General features: G+C 45.0%; 1 protein-coding gene across 1 annotated transcript in view; it reads left to right on the plus strand.

Annotated features, from left to right (window-relative positions):
* Positions 1 to 16,270, plus strand: part of LOC142751166 (E3 ubiquitin-protein ligase TRIM32-like) — a 42,509-nt gene extending 26,239 nt beyond the window's left edge. Inside the window, exon 5 of the mRNA XM_075860123.1 lies at positions 15,890 to 16,270. Coding sequence (XP_075716238.1) covers positions 15,890 to 16,252 — 363 coding nt within the window. The 3' untranslated portion in view covers positions 16,253 to 16,270. The remainder of the gene's footprint in view (positions 1 to 15,889) is intronic.
* The last annotated feature ends 3,478 nt before the right edge of the window (positions 16,271 to 19,748 follow it).

Consider the following 19,748-nt stretch of genomic DNA (forward strand, 5'->3'; position numbering starts at 1 on the left):
TTGCCTGTCACAAGTCCGTCCAGTTGTGCCCCCTCTGCCTCAGTCACTTTCCGGTCTACCATCTCAGTATGCCAGTTTTGCGGATGTCTTTTGCAAACGAGAGGCTGAGACGTTGCCTCCACATCAGAATTATGACTGTCCCATTGAATTGGTTCCCAAGGCTTCTCTTCCCCGTGGACGAGTATATCCTCTCTCCTTGCCAGAGACTTTATCGATGTCAGCCTATATCAAGGAGAACTTGGAGAGGGGTTTTAGTCGAAAATCTTCCTCCCCGGCCGGGGCAGGCTTCTTCTTCGTTAAAAAAGAGATATGGATCTCTTCGCCCCTGCATTGACTACCGTGGTCTCAATCAGATCATGGTCAAGAACAAATACCCGTTGCCATTTATTTTCGAGCTCTTCGATCGCATACGAGGAGCCAAAAAATTTTCTAAGCTAGATCTGCGGGGGGCTTATAATCTAATCCGGATTCGCCGGGATGACGAATGGAAGACGGCATTTAACACCCGCGATGGGCACTACGAATACCTAGTGATGCCCTTCGGACTGTGTAACGCTCCCGCAGTATTTCAGGAGTTCGTTAATGATATATTCCGAGATCTCCTCTATATGTGTGTTGTAGTTTATCTCGATGATATTTTAATTTTCTCCCCAGATCTGATGACCCATCGGAGGCATGTTCGTCAAGTTCTTCTGCGACTAAGAGTGAATCGCTTGTATGCCAAGTTGGAAAAGTGCACCTTTGAAAAGAGGTCTTTGCCCTTCCTGGGCTACATCATCTCGGATCAAGGCCTTAAGATGGTCCCTGGGAAACTAAAATCTGTCCTGGAATGGCCACGTCCTCAAGGCCTAAGGGCCATACAACGGTTCCTGGGATTCGCCAATTTCTACTGGCAGTTTATTCCGAACTTTTCTTCTCTGACGGCTCCCATCTCTACCCTTATCAAGAAGGGTGTGAACGCCAAGGTGTGGACTCCAGAGGCAGAGTCCGCATTCATTAGCCTCAAGAAAGCCTTCACTTCGGCTTCAATCCTCCCTTCAATCACCCTGACGTGTCTCGGCAATTCTCACTAGAAGTGGACGCCTCCTCTGTTGGTGCAGGTGCACTTCTGTTCCAGAGGAGCTCCAAAGGAAAGGCAGTGGTATGTGGCTACTACTCAAGACTGTTTTCTTCTGCTGAGCGCAATTACTCCATTGGAGATCGGGAGCTACTGGCTATCAAATTGGCCCTGGAGGAGTGGAGACATCTTCTAGAAGGCGCAGCTCACCCCATCCTGATCTTCACCAACCACAAGAACCTTACCTACCTTCAGTCCGCTCAAAGACTAAATCCCCGTCAAGCCAGGTGGTCGCTGTTCTTCACCCGTTTCCAATCTCTGCTCCACTACCGTTTCCGCTGACAAGAATGTGAGGGCCGATGCCCTGTCCAGATCATTTGAGATGGAGGACATGGTGGAGTCCCTTCAGACAATCATAGACCCATCCTGCGTTGTCACCGCTAATCCTCTGCAGCTTAGAAATATCCCTCCAGGGAGGACTTTTGTTCGGTTGGCAGACAGAAAAAGAATTCTCCGCTGGGGACACAGTTCTAAACTAGCTGGGCACGCTGGTGTCCATAAAACCCAAGACCTGATTGCCCGTCACTTCTAGTGGCCCACGCTACATAAAGATGTTCTGGACTTTGTCTCTGCTTGCTCGTTGTGTGCCTCTAACAAAGTGACTCACTCCAAGCCTGCCGGCCTGCTTCAACCTCGGCCTGTACCCAGTGCCCCCTGGCAGCACATCGCAATGGACTTCGTCACAGACCTTCCTCCCTCAGCAGGATGCAACACCATCTGGGTGGTGGTGGACCGGTTCTCTAAGATGGCACATTTTATCCCGCTCACCGGCCTACCTTCTGCTCCCCAACTGGCGAGTCTCTTCATTCAGCACATCTTTCGCTTGCATGGCTTGCCTCTTCACATTTTGTCCGACCGGGGGGTTCAGTTTACCTCTAAGTTCTGGAGAGCCCTCTGTAAACTCCTGGATGTGAGTTTGGACTTTTCCTCTGCCTATCACCCCCAATCCAATGGGCAAGTTGAGAGGATCAACCAGATCATGGAAAATGATCTCCGCCACTTCATCTCTTCACAGCACGATAACTGGGTACAGCTTCTTCCATGGGCCGAGTTTTCATACAACAACCACACAAGTGAGTCCACCACTTCCACTCCGTTTCGTGTACAGTCAACATCCCAGAGTCCCTCTTCCTGTGTCGACTTCATCTCAGGTACCCGCTGCTGACTCTGCATATGGGGACTTCCTGCAAATCTGGCAACAGACCCGGTCCTCTATTTTGCTGGCAGTAGATCGCATGAAGCGAAAGGCAGATACTAAGAGACGAGAGCCGCCTCAGTATCTTCCGGGGACTAAAGACTGGCTGTCCTCTCGGAACATTCGCTTGAAGGTACCCTCATACAAGTTCGCTCCCAGGTTCCTTGGTCCTTTTGAGATTCTGCAAAAGATCAACCCTGTCTCCTATAAACTGCGGCTGCCTCCTACCCTCAGAATCCCTAACTCCTTCCATGTGTCCCTCCTGAAACCAGTGGTCCTGAACTGCTACAGCAAGACTTCTAGTTCCACAGTTGCCCCCAGCGGTCCTTCTTATGTATTTGAGGTAAAAGAGATCCTGGACTGCAAAAGGGTAGGAGGAAGGACTTTCTATTTGGTGGACTGGAGAGGGTTTGGTCCTGAAGAGAGGTCCTGGGAGCCAGAAGAGAACCTCAGCGCTCCTGCTCTCATTAAAAAATTCCTCTCTCGCTCTGGCCCCAAGAAGAGGGGGCGTAAGAGGGGGGATACTGTAGCGTCCATGGCTGCAGGCCGTCGGGCTTACTCACCTCCCGACGCCCGCAGCCATGGATCAGTGAGCGCTGGTCCCCGTCTCCCTCCTAGGATACGCCAGCGCTCACTTCCACTCCGTTCGGCTGTGTCCCGTAGGGTGCGTAAATAGGAAGTCATCATCATCATCAACTGCCACAATTTCCTGGTCTATAAGAAGGCCCCAGGCCTTCTAATCCTTGCCTGAGCGCTGTTAGTCTATCCCAGTCTGCCTCGCAAATGGTCCCTTAGTGTTTCCCCGTTCCAGGTGTTACCCGTGCCCTGTTACCCGCTCCATTGTTCCAGTTCCTGTGCCTACCAGCGTTGGAGTCGTGTCTTCTGCCACGTCCAGTGTCTTCTGCCACGTCCAGTGTCTTCTGCCACGTCCAGTGTCGTTTGCCACATCCAGTGTCTTCTGCCACATCCAGTGTCTTCTGCCACGTCCAGTGTCTTCTGCTTCATCACATACTGCCTGCCACCTTTGGCGCCACCTGCCGCACCAGCCTCCATCTGTGCTGTAGCCACAGCCACCGTCCGGACTATTTCAGGTACCCAAGCATTGCTGTCTGCCATTGACTTTCGCATAGACTGTGACCTGGTCAGCTGCCTCCCCGCTACGGCAGAGCGGCCTAGTGGGTCCACATACCCTGTGTCCGTGACAATCGGTGTAGGGTGTAAAAAAAATAATAATAAAACTGCAGCGGAACTGCTTTTGTTCTGCATTTTTGCCAAAATAGTGTCAATAGAAACTACAATTCCTCCCGCAAGAAATAAGCCCTCACATCACTCTACTGACGGAAAAAAAAAAAGTTATGGCTCTTGGAAGGCGGGGAGTGAAAAACGAAAATAAGAAAGCAAAAAATGGATCAGTCCTGAAAGGGTTAATTCATTTCTAATGAAAAAAAACTTTTGACCACATGTGGGGTATTTCCGTACTCGAGAGAAATTGCTTTACAAAAATTGGTTGTTTTTTTCTCCTTCATCCCTTGTGAAAATGAGAAAATTCAACATTTTAGTGGAAAAAAAATTGTGATATTCATTTTCACGGCCTAATTCTAATAAATTCTGCAAAAGACCCCTGGGGTCTAAATGCTCACTATACCCCTAGAAAAATTCCTTGAGGGGTGTTTCCAAAATGGGGTAACTTGGGGGTTTCCACTGTTTTGGTCCCTCCAGGGTGTTGCAAACACGGCATGCCACCGAAAAACAATCCAGCAAAATCCATGCTCCAAAATCCAAATGGCGCTCCTTCCCTTCTGAGCGCTGCCATGGGTTCAATAAGCAGTTTATTACGACATATGGAGTATTGCTGTAATCAGGAGAAAATGCTTTACAAATGTTGTTGTTCTTTTTTTTCCTTTATTCCTTGTAAAAATATACAATTTCTATGCTTTTTCAGAAAAAAAGTCGATTTTCATTTTCACTGCCTAATTCCACTAAATTCTGCAAAAAAACCTCTGTGGTCAAAATGCTAACTATACCCTAGATAAATTCCTTGAGAGGTGTAATTTCTAAAATGAGGTCACTTTTGGGGGTTTCCCCTGTTTTGATCCCTCCAGGGCGTTGCAAACGCGACATGGCACCGAAAACCAATCCAGCAAAATACGTGCTCCAAAATCCAAATGGCACTCCTTCCCTTCTGAGCCCTGCTGTGGGTCCAATCAGCAGTTTATTACCACATATGGGATATTGCCGTAATCGGGAGACATTGCTTTACAAATGTTGTGGTACATTTTCTTCATTATTCCTTGTAAATATTACAAATTTCTATGTTTTCTCAGAAAAAAAAGTAGATTTTCATTTTTACAGACTAATTCCAACCTGTGTGGTCAAAATGCTCACTATACCCCTAGATAAATTCCTTGAGGGGTGTAGTTTCCAAAATGGGGTCTACTTTTGGGGGTTTCCCCTGTTTTGGTCCCTCCAGGCAGGGGTGAACCTAGAACCCTCGGCTGCCTGAGGCGAACTATAAAAAGGCGCCACCCCCAAAGCTATCAGAGTTTTCTCATTACTAGCATTACACATCAAACACGCAATATATAAATTTTTAAAATAGGAAAACATTTGATGTTTATTGGTTAAAGTGAAGCTTGAAGTATAGAAAAGATTTAAAAAATTCTTCTTACTACCAATCAGTGCAGTGCAAATAGTACAGTCTACAATGCACAGCCCCATATCTTTCTTCGTCAGCCAGTCTCATTTGCGGAGTCACTCTCTGCAATTACATTCAAGCCAGTCCAGGACGGATCGCGCTTAGCGCTGTTTTGAAGCGGCATGTCCTGGGATGGTTTCTTTGCTCTACCTTCTGTATTGTTGTGGTCTGCTTGTGCTGACTTGATGCCAGTGGTGGATTAATATGATATTAGGCCCTGGGCCCACAGCCTACACGTAAGTATCACCTGCATGTCAAAGTAAATCACATGCCACTCTGCAGACTGTCTCTTAGCCTGATCATCTGCTGCCACACTCACACTTCCCCACAGCCCACACCACAGTAATTTACATAGATTGTAAGACCAACATTACCAATAATACGCCATACTGTTACTGAATAATACCGCCATACCATAACCACAGTGACTGAATAATACCACCATACTGTTACTGAATTAATACCGCCATACCATAAAAACAGTGACAGAATAATACCACCATACTGTTACTGAATAATACCACCACCCCATAACCACATAGTGGCTTAATAATACTTCCACACCATGACTGCATATTACTACCACATCATAACCACATAGTGACTGAATAATACCCCCCATACTGTTACTGAATAATACCGCCACACCATAACCACATAGTGGCTTAATAATACTTCCAGATCATGACTGCATATTACCACCACACCATAACCTCATAGTTTCTGAATAATACCACCATAGTGTTAATGAATAATACCTCCACTCCATGAGAACATATTACTACCACATAGTGACTGAATAATACCAGCATACTGTTACTGAATAATACCGCCACTCCATAACCACATAGTGACTGAATAATACCCCCATACTGTTACTGATTAATACCACCACACCATAGCCACATAGTGACTGAATAATACCCCCATACTGTTACTGAATAATGCCGCCACACCATTACCATATAGTGACTGAATAATTCCCCCATATTGATACTGAAAAAAAACAAGATCACATATTACTACAACACAGTGTCAGAAAAAAACCACAATAATGTTAGTGAATAAAACACACTATATATAGACCAATATTACCACCAGTGGCAGACACAGACAGCTGAGGGCCCCTGTGCAAGATCAGTATATGGGCCCCTTGCTCTCCAATATCTCATCACAGATCGTCCCCTTATGTCTCTCTAACAATCCATCAGTACTTGTTAGCGATAAAATTCATCATCTCAGGCATTTACAGGGCAAACTAAGAGCAAAATAAGGTTACTATAACGTGACAGTGGGCCCCTTACCTTCTGGGCCCCTGTGCAGCTGCACAGGCTGCACCAATGGTATGTCCGCCCCTGATTACCACCATACAGTGACCATATAGAGGTAGATGCCAGTTATACACAGTAAATCCGCAGACCATAAAAGTGATTGCAGTATAGTTATATTGAGAGACTCACAGGTGACGTCTTCTCAGATTGAAGTCGCTCACCTTCACCTTTTCTTCTTCATCCAGCCAAGACCGCAATGACAACTTCTCCCGGACACGATTTCCTAAGCCCTGCAGAATATGACACAGATATCTTTGACTCCTTGCTTTTCTAGCGAACTCCCTAACTATTCCCTAACTCTACGCAAACTCCCTATACATACTACTACACCGCATTCCAAATTATTATGCAAATGTTATTTTTCGCTGATTTTCCTAAATAGTCGATGCAAATGACAGTCAGTATAATCTTCAAGCCATCAACCGTTGGAGTAAAATGCAAGAACAAATCTCCTAATGATAACAGATTTTTTTTAGAAGTAAAAAACTCAAAATGCGCTGTTTCAAATTATTATGCACAACAGAGATCAAAACATTTTAAAGGTTGTAAAGAGAACTAAAATGGTAATTTGTTAAATTTGCAGCATCAGGAGGTCATATTTACAGAAATCAAAAGCTCTTTCAATCAAAAAAAACTTAACAGGCCAAGTTACATGTTAACATAGGACCCCTTCTTTGATATCACCTTCACAATTCTTGCATCCATTGAATTTGTGAGTATTTGGACAGTTTCTGCTTGAATCTCTTTGCAGGATGTCAGAATAGCCTCCCAGAGTTTCTGTTTTGATGTGAACTGCCTCACACCCTCATAGATATTGTGCTTGAGGATGCTCCAAAGGTTCTCAATAGGGTTGAGGTCAGGGGAACATGGGGGCCACACCCTGAGTTTCTCTACTTTTATGCCTATAGCAGCCAATGACACAGAGGTATTCTTTGCAGCATGAGATGGTGCATTGTCATGCATGAAGATAATTTTGCTACGGAAGGCACGGTTCTTCTTTTTGTACCACGGAAGAAAGTGGTCAATCATAAACTCTACGTACTTTGCAGAGGTCATTTTCACACCGTCATATGTATGTTTCTGTGCCTGATGAAGAGATCGGTCCGATCTCGTAACGCGTAGCATTCTTATCCATTAAACATATATCTCCCTTAAACTTCTTGCCTTGGATTGAATCCTTCAATTCCACAACATTTGGATAGCGCTGGAGAATTTTATCCTCCTTTTTTTCTCCATTTATCTCAATCTACTGAGGGAGCCCTGACAGCCCCTGCACGGATTTACCAGCTGCAGTCCTTTGAGACCATACACACACTTCTGGGTGTTGTGCTCCTAGCACAACACCACAAGGTAAGCACAACCGCTTACCCCCGACCCTTTGTCACTTTAAACAAGAGATGATGCACGATGTGCGCCGGGTGTTTTTTGTTTTTTTTTCTCTCCTTGTCTATAGATGACCTGGGAATTAGAATTTTTTGTACTCCGCCATGGGGAAACAATTTTCCCTCTGGCAGGTGACTTTTCAGTTGACAGGAAGCAGAGTTACATGAAGGGGAATTATTTTTCCTTGATCTCTAGTTTCTATTGTGGCAAATTTAAGTTTTTTAAATTTTTATACTGCTTTTTTTTGGTAGGTTCTGCTGGAGCGTTTGAACTACGTCGTAGAATCAATGGATTACTTCGATGATCTAGTTTTTAAAAAAAAATTAAAATGTTGAAAGAGGGTTGCATGGGGGAGTTTAGATTTCAATAAAAAAATGTTTTTCTTATGTCTGTTTTTTTTAATACTTTATTATGGCCTTAGTAATGGCTGCTGTCTGATTGAGAGCGTCCATTACTAAGAAGGGGCTTAGTGTTAGCCAGTAAAAAGGCTATCACTAACTCCTATTATTACCCCGGGGAGTACTATCCAGCGATGGATCTGAAGCGATGGTAAGGCAGCAGGGCGGCCACAGGCTGGTTTTACCAGGCTGGGAAGGGATAAAAACCGTGGCCCTTCCCACCCTGGTAATGCTAGGCTGCAGCTGCTTTATTGTATCTGGCTGGTTATGAAAAATAGCGGGAACCCCACGTCATAAAAAAAAAAAAAATAATCGAAAAAAAATTACGTGAGATCCTGTTAAGGATCTGCCAGGCACAGCTTCTGTATCCATGCCCATAGGTAATCAGTCTGCACCTGCTTCTATGTCTGTGAGACTGACTCCATCTTCCACCACTCAGGATGGCAGGCTTAGGAGTGGGAGAGCCTATCACAGCCTGGCCAGACGGAGCTAGCTCCTGCCCTCCATCTATTTATACCTGCCTTTCCTGTTCCTCCTTGCTTGTGATTCTTCTCTGTTGGTTTCCTGGCCCTGCTGCAGCTTCTTGAACTACTTGTCCCTGCTTCGTATTGACCCTGGCTTACTGACTACTCTTCTGCTCTGCGTTTGGTACCTCGTACACTCCTGGTTTGACTCGGCTCGTTCACTACTCTCCTGCTCTGCGTTTGGCACCTCGTACTCTCCTGGTTTGACTCGGCTCGTTTACTACTCTTGTTGCTCACGGTGTTGCCGTGGGCAACTGCCCCGTTTCCCTTTGTTCTGTGTTTCCTTATCTGTTGTCTGTCGTGCACTTACTCAGTGTAGGGACCGTCGCCCAGTTGTACCCCGTCGCTTAGGGCGGGTCGTTGCAAGTAGGCAGGGACTGAGTGGCGGGTAGATTAGGGTTCACTTGTCTGTTTCCCTATCCCTGTCATTACAGATCCCCTCCATTTTTCATAACCAGCCAGATACAATAAAGCAGCATCAGCCTAGCATTACCAGGGTGGGAAGGGCCATGGTTTTTGGCCATTCCGAGCCTGATAGTACCGGCCTGCAGCCACACCAGTACCCGCCCTTCGATTCAGACGGTCGAGTGCTGGATCGTACCCAGCTCTTCCCGATACTCCTGGTGGCGGTGAGTACAGGGGTAATAATAGGGGTTAGTGATAGCCTTATTACTGGCTAACACTAAGCCCTTTCTTAGTAATGGACGCTCTCAATCAGACAGCTGCCATTACTAAGGCGGTAATGAAGTATTAAAAAACAGAGACATAAAGAAATTTATTTTATTGAAATTACAACTCTTCCACACAATCCACTTTAACCATTTTATTAAAAAAAAAAGAAAAAAATCTCAAATCAGCGAAGTAGTCCAACGAATCTACGACGTAGTCCAAATGGTCCAGCGGAACCTACAAAACAAAAATGAGCAGCATGAAAAATAAAAATAAAGATGGCTGCCCCCCACAAAAGTACAAACATATGTTACCTTAGGGAACATATTAAAATAATTAGAAAAATTAGGACCATAAAATAAAACATATCAAATAAAAAAATAATAATTATAACAACTTTCTTTTAAAGAGAACCTTTCACCTCCCCATACATGTGCAGCTGAGTGCAGCATGTAATGGGGAGGGCTGCACAAACTCTGGGGCACTTTACATTTTTTTTCTAGCCTCCATCGTTATTTAGATATCGGTGCTGTAATATTTGGCGCCTGATATTTAAATAACCCCATGAACTGTCAATTGGGAGGTAATTGGCTAGGGGGCTTGTAACATCGCTGTGACACTGTCCAATCAGCTACGGACAGCGTTACAGCAAGAGCTGGAGAGAAAGCGCGTGCGCGCAGTTCCGCCACCACTAAGGAACAGACGAGGAGAAGAAGAGTGTGAATTCTTCTTCTTCTGTTTCATGGCATCGGAGCTGTGCGTGCACGCACGCTCTCACTCTTTAACTCTCGGCAGACATGGACGACAAGACTGATCTCTCGCGAGAGATCACAGTCTTATACTTGCCTGCCGAAAGCTGAAGAGTGAGAGCGAGCGCGCGCACATGCTCTCCTGTCTCCAGCTCTTGCTGTTGACATTGTCCATAGCGGATTGGACAGTGTCACAGCAATGTTACACGTCCCCTTGCCAATTACCGTCCCATTGGCAGTTCATGGGGTTATTTAAATATCAGGTGCCAAATATAACGGCACCAATATCTAAGTAAGGAAAGAGGGTAGGAATTTTTTTTTTAAAGTGCCCCCGAGTTTGTGCAGCCCTGACCATTACATGCTGCACTCAAATGCACATCTATGGGCAGGTGAAAGGTTCTCTTTAAAGTGTAACAACTTTTTAAAAAACTTTTGACATATCAGAAGTTTTGATCAGTGGGGTCCGAACACTGAGACCCCCCACTAGTCGCTAAAACGAAGCAGCAGAAGCGCTCGGGTGAGCGGTGTGCCGCTTCAATTCTGTTTGCCTTTCTTTGGAGCAGTACGGGCTCAATAGAAAGTCTAAGAGTCCATACACCGCTAACTCGGCTGGAAGTCAATCATAAATGAAGCGGCACAGCGCTCACCCGAGCACTTCTGCTGCTTCGTTTTAGCGATCGGTGCGGGACTCAGTGCTCGGTCCATCACTATGACATGATAAAAGTTTAGTTACAGTTTAAAGGCTATGTAAACCTTTAAAAACGTATTATATATATATACACTACCGTTCAAAAGTTTGGGGTCACCCAGACAATTTTGTGTTTTCCATGAAAACTCACACTTATATTTATCAAATGAGTTGCAAAATGACTAGAAAATATAGTCAAGACATTGACAAGGTTAGAAATAATGATTTTTATTTGAAATAATAATTTTCTCCTTCAAACTTTGCTTTTGTCAAAGAATGCTCCATTTGCAGCAATTACAGCATTGCAGACCTTTGCCATTCTAGCTGTTAATTTGCTGAGGTAATCGGGAGAAATTTCACCCCATGCTTCCAGAAGGCCCTCCCACAAGTTGGATTGGCTTGATGGGCACTTCTTGCGTACCATACGGTCAAGCTGCTCCCACAACAGCTCTATGGGGTTGAGATCTGGTGACTGCGCTGGCCACTCCATTACAGATAGAATACCAGCTGCCTGCTTCTTCCCTAAATAGTTCTTGCATAATTTGGAGGTGTGCTTTGGGTCATTGTCCTGTTGTAGGATGAAATTGGCTCCAATCAAGCGCTGTCCACAGGGTATGGCATGACGTTGCAAAATGGAGTGATAGCCTTCCTTATTCAAAATCCCTTTTACCTTGTACAAATCTCCCACTTTACCAGCACAAAAGCAACCCCAGACCATCACATTACCTCCACCATGCTTGACAGATAGCGTCAGGCACTCTTCCAGCATCTTTTCAGTTGTTCTGCATCTTACAAATGTTCTTCTGTGTGATCCAAACACCTCAAACTGCGATTCATCTGTCCATAACACTTTTTTCCAATCTTCCTCTGTCCAATGTCTGTGTGCTTTTGCCCATATTTATCTTTTCCTTTTATTAGCCGGTCTCAGATATGGCTTTTTCTTTGCCATTCTGCCCTGAAGGCCAGCATCCCGGAGTCGCCTCTTCACTGTAGACGTTGACACTGGCGTTTTGCGGGTACTATTTCATGAAGCTGCCAGTTGAAGACCTGTGAGGCGTCTATTTCTCAAACTAGAGACTCTAATGTACTTGTCTTGTTGCTCAGTTGTGCAGCGGGGCCTCCCATTTCTCTTTCTACTCTGGTTAGAGCCTGTGTGTGCTGTCCTCTGAAGGGAGTAGAACACACCGTTGTAGGAAATCTTCATTTTCTTGGCAATTTCTCGCATGGAATAGCCTTCATTTCTAAGAACAAGAATAGACTGTCGAGTTTCACATGAAAGCTCTCTTTTTCTAGCCATTTTTAGAGTTTAATCGAACCCACAAATGTAATGCTCCAGATTCTCAACTAGCTCTGTAATGATGGGGGTAGGGAAACAGACAAGTGAGCCCTACTCTACCCGCCACTCAGTCCTACTTGCAACGACCCGCCCTAGGCGACGGGGTACAACTGGGCGACGGTCCCTACGCCCAATAAGTGCACGACAGACAAACAGACAAGGGTACAAAGAAGCTAAGGGAGATGGGGCAGTTGCCCACGGCAACACCGTGAGCAACAAGAGTGGTGAACGAGCCGAGTCAAACTAGGAGTGTACGAGGTACCAAACGCAGAGCAGGAAAGTAGTGAACAAGCTGAGTAAAACCAGGAGTGTACGAGGTACCTAACGCAGAGCAGGAAAGTAGTCAGTAAGCCAGGGTCAATAGGAAGCAGGGTCAAATAGGTCAAGAAGCTGCAGCAGGGCCAGGAAACCAAACAAGAATCACAAGCAAGGAGGAACAGGAAAGGTAGGTATAAATAGACAGAGGGCGGGAGCTAGCTCCGTCTGGCCAGGCTGTGATAGGCTCTCCCACTCCTAAGCCTGCCATCCTGAGTGGTGGAATATGGAGTCAGTCTCACAGACATAGAAGCAGGTGCAGACTGATTACCTATGGGCGTTGACACAGAAGCTGTGCCTGGCAGATCCTTTACAAGCTCAAAGGAAGGTCAGTTTTATAGCTCCTCTAAACAGCAAAACTGTTTACAGCGGTGCTAACATAATTGCACAAGGGTTTTCTAATCATCCATTAGCCTTCTAAGACAGTTAGCAAACACAATGTACCATTAGAACACTGGAGTGATGGTTGCTGGAAATGGGCCTCTATACACCTATGTAGATATTGCATTAAAAACCAGACATTTGCAGCTAGAATAGTCATTTAGCACATTAACAATGTATAGAGTGTATTTCTGATTAATTTAATGTTATCTTCATTGAAAAAAACTGTGCTTTTCTTTCAAAAATTAGGAAATTTCTAAGTGACTCTAAACTTTTGAACAGTAGTGTGTGTTTGTATTTATTTATATATATATATATATATATATATATATATATATAAAGATATCTATCAATGCGATTGGTGCAAGTTTTAATTACTTTTTATTGAAAGTGATTGTTACTTTTTGAGATACAGCTGCTTTGTATCTTGTATACAGAGCAGCTGTATATAGCGCTGAGACCTGAATCCATTAGGTCGCCTATTATCGATCACATCTAAGTTATGAACTTAGATGTGATCGGTAACAGCTCGATCCTGCAGGACCCGCTGACACTAAATCAGTCAGTCCCGCTGACCTGACGGATACAGGATTCAGCGCTATATACATTATATATATATATATACTGTATACATATATATATATATTTGAATTAGCAAGGGCAGGTTTATGGGGAAGGCTTAGGGCCTGTTCACATCAGCGTTGGCTTTCCGTTCCGGGGTTCCATCTGAGGTTTCCATCGGGTGAACACCGCAACGGAAAGTCAAACAGAAACCACAGCTTCCATTTCAGTCACCATTGATATCAATGGTGACGGAAACATTGCTAATGGTTTCCGTTCGTCACAATTCCATTTTTCTGACGGAATCAATAGCGCAGTCGACTGCGCTAATGGTGACGTAAACGGAAGCTGTGGTTTCAGTTTGACTTTCCTTTGCGAGGTTACCTCCGACGGAACCCCGGAATGGGAAGCCAACGCTGATGTGAACAGGCTCTTCTACTGCGCTCAGCTTCCTGCCCCTACTAATTTAAAAGGGGTTGGCCAACGCTGGGGGGCCGGGAGTATACTTCAAGGGGGGGTCTGGGCGTTTTACTGACAACATAGAGAGCTCTATAGGGTGAATTATTCCCCCCATAGAGCCATGACTAGTTACTATACAGCAAGGTTAGGTGGGTCTGAGCATCTGACTGACTTCTCTAAAGAGGGGGCAGAACCCCCCCTATTGAGCCCTCTGCAGTAAGTCAGATGCTCAGACCAGACACCCCCCCACACTAATCCTTCCATTATAGTGATGTGAGGGCTCTATGGGGTGGATTATTCCAGCCCCATAGAGCCCTTTGCTGTGGGTAAAATGCCCAGACCCCCCCCCCCTTGCAGTATACTCACGGGTCCCGGTCCCAGCAAGGCAGGAACATACCTCGTGCGTCTCATCGCTCGACCGCTTCTCCTGCAGACCTGCTCCTCTCTGGCGGCATGTACTGCGTACAGCGTCAGAGAGGAGGAGTGTTACAGACGTGTCCATCATGCGGCACGTCTGCTATGTGTGTCTGCATGGCCCCTCCCCCCGGTCCAGTCCGTCGCTGAAAATGCCGCCCCCTGTTTTCTGGTAGGTGGTGCCGCCTGAGGCTGTCGGCTCACTTCACCTCATGGCAGGTGCGGCGCTGCCTCCAGGGTGTTGCAAACACGACATGGCTCCGAAAACCAATCCAGCAAAATCTGTGCTCCAAAATCCAAATGGCGCTCCTTCCCTTCTGAGCCCTGCTGTGGGTCTAATCAGCAGTTTATTACCACATATGGGATATTGCCGTAATCGGGAGACATTGCTTTACAAATGTTGGGGTGCATTTTCTTTATTATTCCTTGTAAATATAAAAAATGTCTATGTTTTTTCAGAAAAAAAGTAGATTTTCATTTTTACAGACTAATTCTAATAAATTTAGCGAAAAACCTGTGTGGTCAAAATGCTAACTATACCCCTAGATAAATTCCTTGAGGGGTGTAGTTTTCAAAATGGGGTGTTTCCACTGTTTTGACACCACAAGACCTCTTCAAACCTGACAAGGTGCCTAAAATATATTCTAAAAAAAAAGGAGGCCCAAAATCCACTAGGTGCTCCTTTGCTTCTGAGGCCTGTGTTTCAGTCCATTACCAGCTTGGGCCACATGTGGGATATTTCTAAACACTGCAGAATCTGGGCAATCAATATTGAGTGGCATTTCTCTGGTAAAATCTTCTGTGTTACAAAAAAAAATGTATTAGAAAAGAATTTCGGCAAAAAAAATAAAATTTGTACATTTCACCTCTACTTTGCTTTAATTCCTGTGAAACACGTAAAGGGTTAAAACACTTTGTATATGCTGATTCGAATACTTTGAGTGGTGCAGTTTTCAAAATGGGGTGACTTCTGGGGATTTTCTAATATATAAGGCCCTCAAAGCCACTTCAGAACTGAACTGGTCCCTGAAAAAATGGCCTTTTGAAATTTTCTTTAAAATGTGAGAAATTGCTGCTAAAGTTCTAAGCCTTGTAATGTCCTAGGAAAATAAAAGGACGTTCAAAAAACAATGCAAACATAAAGTAGACATATGGGAAATGTTAAGTAGTAACTATTTTGTGTGGTATTACTATCTGTTTTACAAGCAGATACGTTTAAATTTAGAAAAATGCAAATTATTGCCAATTTTTTCTAAATTTTGGTATTTTTCAGAAATAAATACCAAAATTATTGACCAAATTTTTCCACTAACATAAAGTACAATGTGTCACGAGAAAACAATCTCAGAATCACTTGGATAGGTAAAAGCATTCCAACGTTATTACCACATAAAGTAACACATGTCAGATTTGAAAAAATCGGCTGTGTCCTGAAGGCCAAAACAGGCCGGGTCCTGAAGGGGTTAAGGGGTTGAACATGGAATTTGCGATGCCATTGTAGCAGAGCTTTATATCAAATAGTATTATATGAATCAATAATAAATATAGGTCCGTCAGTAATGGTGGCCAATAACTATCGGTGATAAAAACAGCTGAATAGAATCATTAAAAAACTGTAATACTTCAGCTATTTGTATATTATAATATAATATTTTAAACTTGCTTTTCTTGTAGGATGAAGATTTGCTGGTGACAGAAGGACAGTTGTTTGGACAACACACAGGTTGTTGTCTCAAGATTATAGACAATGAACGTACAATTAAAAAAACAATAGGACCTACGTTTGGCAGGCACTTCAATTTTATAAACCCATCTGGAGTTTGTGTGGATGGAAATGGTAATTTTCTGGTAGCAGATAAAGGCAAGAACAATGTCACTATGTTTAATCCGGACTCATCATTGGTTGCTCTAGTTGTGACACATGAGCTGGAGGGTCCCTGTGGGATCACAGTAACAAAGAACGGTCTTCTAGTTGTTACTGATTGTTACCATCACAGTGTGAAAATGTACAAATATAAACAGGGGATAGCTTTATAAACTTACCATATTTGTGCTGCAGAGAATCTAACACTTAAACAATAAATGAGTGAGAAATAAACCATAAAAATGGAATTCCTAGAAAAAATGAAGAAAAATCACATCTGCTGCACAAGATGACATGCTAAATATCCTGACAGATACCATTGACTAATGCAAATGAATGGCTGACTATGTAATAGGTGGCTGAACCGAGTCAGCTAGCGGGAGAGCCCCTCATTGTAAGCAGCTCTCTACTCCTGCTAAGGGCAAAGCCACACGTGGCGGAATTGCTCTTGAATTCCGCTGCGGACACTCTCCATTGACTTCCACTTGTATTTAGTAGGGTTCGTTTAGACGAAGCGGAAAATTCCGCTGCGGAGCATAGGCTGCGGAGCGGAATTTGGTGTGCGCAGCATGCACTGGCTGTTGCGGAGTTGTGGCGGACTGGTTGCGGACTCATGGCGGAATTTCTCCATTGACTTCAATGGAGATTCTAAGTTCCGCAATGAAGTCCGCAGCTGTCATGCACATGTTATGTGTGCTGCGGATGCGTCTTGCTTTTTTGACATGACATTTCTTCATTCTGGCTGGACCTATGTATTTCTAGGTCTACAGCCAGACTGAGGAAGTCAATGGGGCTCCCGTAATTACGGGAGCGTTGCTAGGAGACGTCAGTAAATAGTCACTGTCCAGGGTGCTGAAAGAGTTAAGCGATCGGCAGTAACTGTTTCTGCACCCTGGACAGTGACTACCGATCCCAATATACAGCAACCTGTCAAAAAAATAGAAGTTCATACTTACCGAGAACTCCCTGCTTCTGTCTCCAGTCCGGCTTCCCAGGATGACGTTTCAGTCTAAGTGACGGCTGCAGCCAATCACAGGCTGCAGCGGTCACATGGACTGCCGCATCATCCAGGGAGGTCGGGCTGGATGCCGAAAGAGGGACGCGTCACCAAGACAACGGCCGGTAAGTATGAAATACGTTTACTTTCACTAGGGAAAGTGCTGGCCCTTCTCTCTATCCTGCACTGATAGAGAGAAGGGAAGCACTTTTACCGCAGTCCGCAGCAGCTAGTCCGCATCAATTTACTGCACATTTTGGGCAGATCCGCCGCAGAATCTGCAACGCAGATTCTGTGCGGCATTGATGCGGACAGTTGCGGAGGAAATCCGCCACGTGTGGGCATGCCCTAAGACCACTTTTACACGGCAGTATTTTGGACACTATTTAGCATCAGTATTTGGAAGCCAAAACCAGGAGTGAGTACAAAACATGGAAAAGGTTCAAATATTTACATTATAATTTTTTGCTGCTTATGTTCCATTCCTGGTTTTGGCCTCCAAATACTGATGAAACATGCCGACTAAATACTGCCATGTAAAAGAGGCATAATAGAGGAATATATGTGTGTACATATATATATATAAACACACACAACAAATAAATATGTAAACATGAGGCTCTTCCTAGGAGGAAAAAATTTAGGGCAGGAGTGCCACTACCTAGAGAGGCAGCTGCTACAGAGAGCTGCAAAGTAGGGGTTGCCCAGAACTGAGAATATTCACCAAGTGGTGAGAGCAGAGATAGGAAGATCTCTATTCAAGTAAAGTATACTTCTGTGTATGTATATATACACAGTCGACTCACATTATTAGGACCACCTCCTACTTTCGACGTCGGTAGCGTGCAGCCCATGAAGCAAGTGATGTTTTGTGGGCTGGAATGGTAGGTATATAAGGTGTGCGATAGGCTGTCTGAACACATATCACTCGTTGTTCCCATGGGTAAAAGGGGCGATTTATCAGAGTTGCAAAAAAAGGTGATTATTGGCTTTCGGGCCAAGGGTGGCAGTATTTCTCAAACATTGCAGTTTATGAACTGTTCGCGTTCTGCTGTGGTGAAAGTGTATTGTGAGTGGACAAATGGCACCATTAGGAATAACCAACGTGAAAACTGAGGAGCACCATGTGCCATTGATGTGAGAGGTGAACATCTGCTACGAAGGTGCACGAGGGCCGAACAACACGCTACAGTGGAGCAGCTCACTGTGAAAATCAACCAGGGGGCTACCAGAGGTGTGTCTAAAGCAACAATTTAGCAAATTCTACACCGACGGTCACTGCTCCTATGCTAACAAAGGTGCATCGGAAAAAAAGGCTTCAATATGAACAGCAGTATTGGAATTGGACCACCGATGATTGGCAAAGGGTTGCCTTCCCTGATGAGTCACTTTTTCTGCTTCATCGAATGGATGGATGTTAGCGTGTCAGATGACAAATATCAGAGAAAAAACACCCTGCAACCATTGCTGGAAGAACACAAGCTGGTGGCGGCAGCGTTATGGTCTGGGGAAGTTTTTCATGGCATTCTCTGGGCCCACTCATTCATGTGGAAGGCACTCTGAACCGATTTAGGTATGAATCCATAGTTGCAGATCACGTCTACCAATATATGCTGTTTGTCTTCACTGGGGCAGATGGAATCTTCCAGTAAGATAATGCGATATGTTACACGGCTAGAAATGTCCGACAGTGGTTGGAAGAGCACGATCAATACTTCAATGTACTTTCCTGGCCCCCTAATTAGCTAGACTTGAACCCAATTGAGCATCTGTGGGACCACTTTGATCGTCTTGTTTGCCCTATGGATCCTCCTCCACGCACCCTCCAGAAAATGTGGGATGCACTGCAGTCAGCATGGCTCCAGATACCTGAGACATCCTACCAGCACCTTGTTGAGTCACTCCCAGCCCGTCTAGTTGCTGTCCGTGCTGCACATGGCGGTTACTCTGAATGTTAGCTGGTGGTCAGAATAATGTGGATCGTCTGTATATACAGTATATATATTTCCTTTCTTTTAAATCCACTTCTGGCTTTGGCTGAAAAAAACTAAGCCACAAACGGCATCAAAACTGTGTGTGTGTGATCCTGGCATACATATCATAAATTACTGGCATATTGCTAGGATATTCCATCTGTCACGGGGCGGGTTAGTGGACCCACTAGGCCGTACCGCCGCAGCGGGGAGGCAGCTAGCCAAACAACAGGACACCCCAGAAATACAATGTCCCGCACAAGGGTACCTGAATAGTCCAGATGGTGGCCGCAGCTCTGGCACAGATGAGATGGGTGCAGCAGATGGCGCCAAACGTGGCAGATGACACAGGAGCCGCAAGTAGCGCCAGACGTGGCGGATTCCTCCGGACGTGGGAGATAACACAGGACGTGGCGGATTCCTCCGGACGTGGCAGATTCCTCTGGACGTGGCAGATGACACAGGACATGGCGGATTCCTCCGGACATGGCAGATGACACAGGACGTGGCGGATTCTCAAGACGTGGCAGAAGACACAGGACGTGGCAGATTCCTCTGGACGTGGCAGATGACACAGGACGTGGCGGATTCCTCCGGACGTGGCAGATGACACAGGACGTGGCGGATTCCTCAAGACGTGGCAGAAGACACAAGACGTGGCACGACTTGATACTAGGGCAAAGCACGGGAAACAGGAAC

The sequence above is a fragment of the Rhinoderma darwinii genome, chromosome 1 (genome assembly GCF_050947455.1).
Source record: "Rhinoderma darwinii isolate aRhiDar2 chromosome 1, aRhiDar2.hap1, whole genome shotgun sequence".
Taxonomy (NCBI): Eukaryota; Metazoa; Chordata; class Amphibia; order Anura; family Rhinodermatidae; genus Rhinoderma; species Rhinoderma darwinii.